This window comes from Musca autumnalis, unplaced genomic scaffold, assembly GCF_047663935.1.
Source record: "Musca autumnalis isolate F117 unplaced genomic scaffold, ASM4766393v1 scaffold_3, whole genome shotgun sequence".
In the NCBI taxonomy this organism is placed as follows: Eukaryota; Metazoa; Arthropoda; class Insecta; order Diptera; family Muscidae; genus Musca; species Musca autumnalis.
In genome coordinates, this window is record NW_027411866.1 from 255,681,718 (window position 1) to 255,683,896 (window position 2,179).

General features: G+C 39.4%; 1 protein-coding gene across 1 annotated transcript; it reads right to left on the reverse strand.

The window, feature by feature from the left end:
- Positions 1 to 381: 381 nt before the first annotated feature.
- LOC141397404 (uncharacterized) lies at positions 382 to 1,605 on the reverse strand. The gene is made up of 2 exons (XM_073973549.1): positions 1,485 to 1,605; positions 382 to 1,416 (listed from the first exon to the last, which is right to left on the reverse strand). The coding sequence occupies exons 1-2, from the start codon at positions 1,543 to 1,545 to the stop codon at positions 425 to 427; spliced, it is 1,053 nt and encodes a 350-aa protein (XP_073829650.1). The 5' UTR covers positions 1,546 to 1,605; the 3' UTR covers positions 382 to 424.
- Between the last annotated feature and the right edge of the window lie 574 nt (positions 1,606 to 2,179).

The following is a 2,179-nucleotide window of genomic DNA, read 5'->3' on the forward strand; positions in this document are numbered from 1 at the left end:
CTCAAAAATAAGCTAAAGCAACAGTGAACAAAGATATAGCGCTAATTTCTGAAGGCCATTACCCGGAAGTTCGACTCACGGCGGATCTGTCCTTCGGGGTTCTTAATATACCCACCAACGCCTTTCTTCAAACATAATCATAACTTGTAGGAACTAAAAATCGAATATTAAAATTACACCATACACAAACTTAGCTAAACGTTATACATGAATATTATCTCGATTTGAACCTAAACACTAAAAACCCAAATTTGAAAAACTTGGAAAATAATTCATAACGGACAATAACCAAAAAGTTTTAAACAACCTTTAAAGGAAAAATAACAGCGCCAACAACATTTCACATTTTCTTTTATTCACAAATCATTTAAGTCGTATTTTGGTAACGTACTAGCAATACACATCTCATTTCCACTCATGGCACTTAAAAATTGCGACCACGATTATAATCCAAATAATCATAATCATCGAGTTGGACCTGTTGACGTCTGTTGCCGCCACGATTACGGCGACGTTGATTTTGTCCCTGACGACGAACACCGCTGTTAGCAAGTTGGGCACGACGTCTCTTTAGCTGCTGACGACGTCTACGCTCGGCCAAAGCTTGTTCATCTTGGCTGCGACGTTGATTTTGACCTTGACGTCTAGCTGGGCCGTTCTTACGGCGAACACCATTGCGGCGTTTGTTGGCCTGTTGACGTCTTCTATTCTTGTTACGTGGTTTCTTGCTGTTGGGACGACGTCTGACCGGTTTAACTTCATTGGCATCTTGTTCCTGTTCATCTTCTTTGTCCTTGTTGCCATCTTTATGTTCTACTTCATCTTTATTTTGATTTTGATCCTGGCCATTGGCTTGACTTTCTTCTTGGGGTTTGGTTTCTTCTTTATCTTCGGTTTTAGCGGGTTGTTGAAATTCACTAATTTTAACACTGGTGACTTCATCGCAAGGAACATCACTGTAAACTACTATGGATCCGTAGCGGCATATGTGTTCTTCGGAGGGATTTTGACGGCCTTCAATTTTACCAATACCATCCTTATCTTCAATTTCGTAGATGTTGCCATCTTGAGTAATGAAACCGGTAACAGCTAAAGGTTTAACCTCTTTGGGCATTTCCAACATGTCACCATCCATGGCTGGCATATCAAGGGGTTTTGCTTCCATCATTTCTTTCTCATCAGCCTTGGGGGTTTCCACAGTAGGCTTTGGTTCTTCCATGACCTTGGTGGTAGTTTTCATGGAGGCATTGTTGGATTTTCCAGTAGCCTTGTGAGTTGTAGCTTTTGTTGGAGTCACTGCAACCTTGGGAGCCTTGGTGGGCGCCACAGTGGATGTCACCAATGGAGCTGACGTGGGCTTAACAACGGCTCCGGCGGCAGATGTTTTAGTTTGCTGTTCATGATTAGAACTTTTGGCTAAATTAATTAACAGAAACAAACTTAATGAAATATTCCTAATAAAGAAAATAGATTCCAGTCTTTACCGTTTACAGTGGCATAGCTGCCAATAAACGCCGCACACAGCAGCAATGTTAAGAATTTCATTATATACCGGTTTTTGACCAATTGACCTCACTACCAACGTCCGTTATGGGTGAAATTTTGTGAATAACTAAACGCGCGTCTTACTTTCTCGTTGTTCTTATATAAACTCGGACCGAAAGAGTTCGTCTATCGTTGACCGAAAGTGCGCAGAACAAAATAGAATAGAGTTACAAACAAGCCGCAAAATATGAATTTCATTAGCGTAGAGAAAGAGAAGCTCCCTGTGGTCAAATTAAAATATGCAAAATTAGAAAAAAGCTGAACTATGGTTCTATTAAGAATTGGCAAATGTGGGAACAGCGGTGAAAATAAATAATGACAAATTCCATACCCTACAGCTAGTCATGTCAAGCTAAATCGGTCAGAGGTAAATGATGTGTAGCAGAACAGGAGGAGAAAATAAATTAGGAGAATTCTGGGTTTTGACATTTTTTTGTTGTTTAATGAAATAAACTCTATGGGTGCGAAGAATGTGAGTCACTAAGATGTTTTGATAAAGAAGATCGTAATAATTGTTTGTAAACTTTTTAAGCCTCTATACAATATTTAGTGGTAGAGGTAATTTTGATATCATGTTTCAATTTATATTCAAACAATTCGGAGATATCTACGCAGACACAACCATACACAATCG

Bases quoted from the DNA above. Each gene is read 5' to 3' on its own strand.
- LOC141397404 (XM_073973549.1), bottom strand. From the start codon at position 1,545: ATGAAATTCTTAACATTGCTGCTGTGTGCGGCGTTTATTGGCAGCTAT. The intron at 1,417-1,484 runs GTAAAGACTGGA...TAATTAATTTAG, and splicing joins CAGCTATGCCACTGTAAACG to CCAAAAGTTCTAATCATGAA.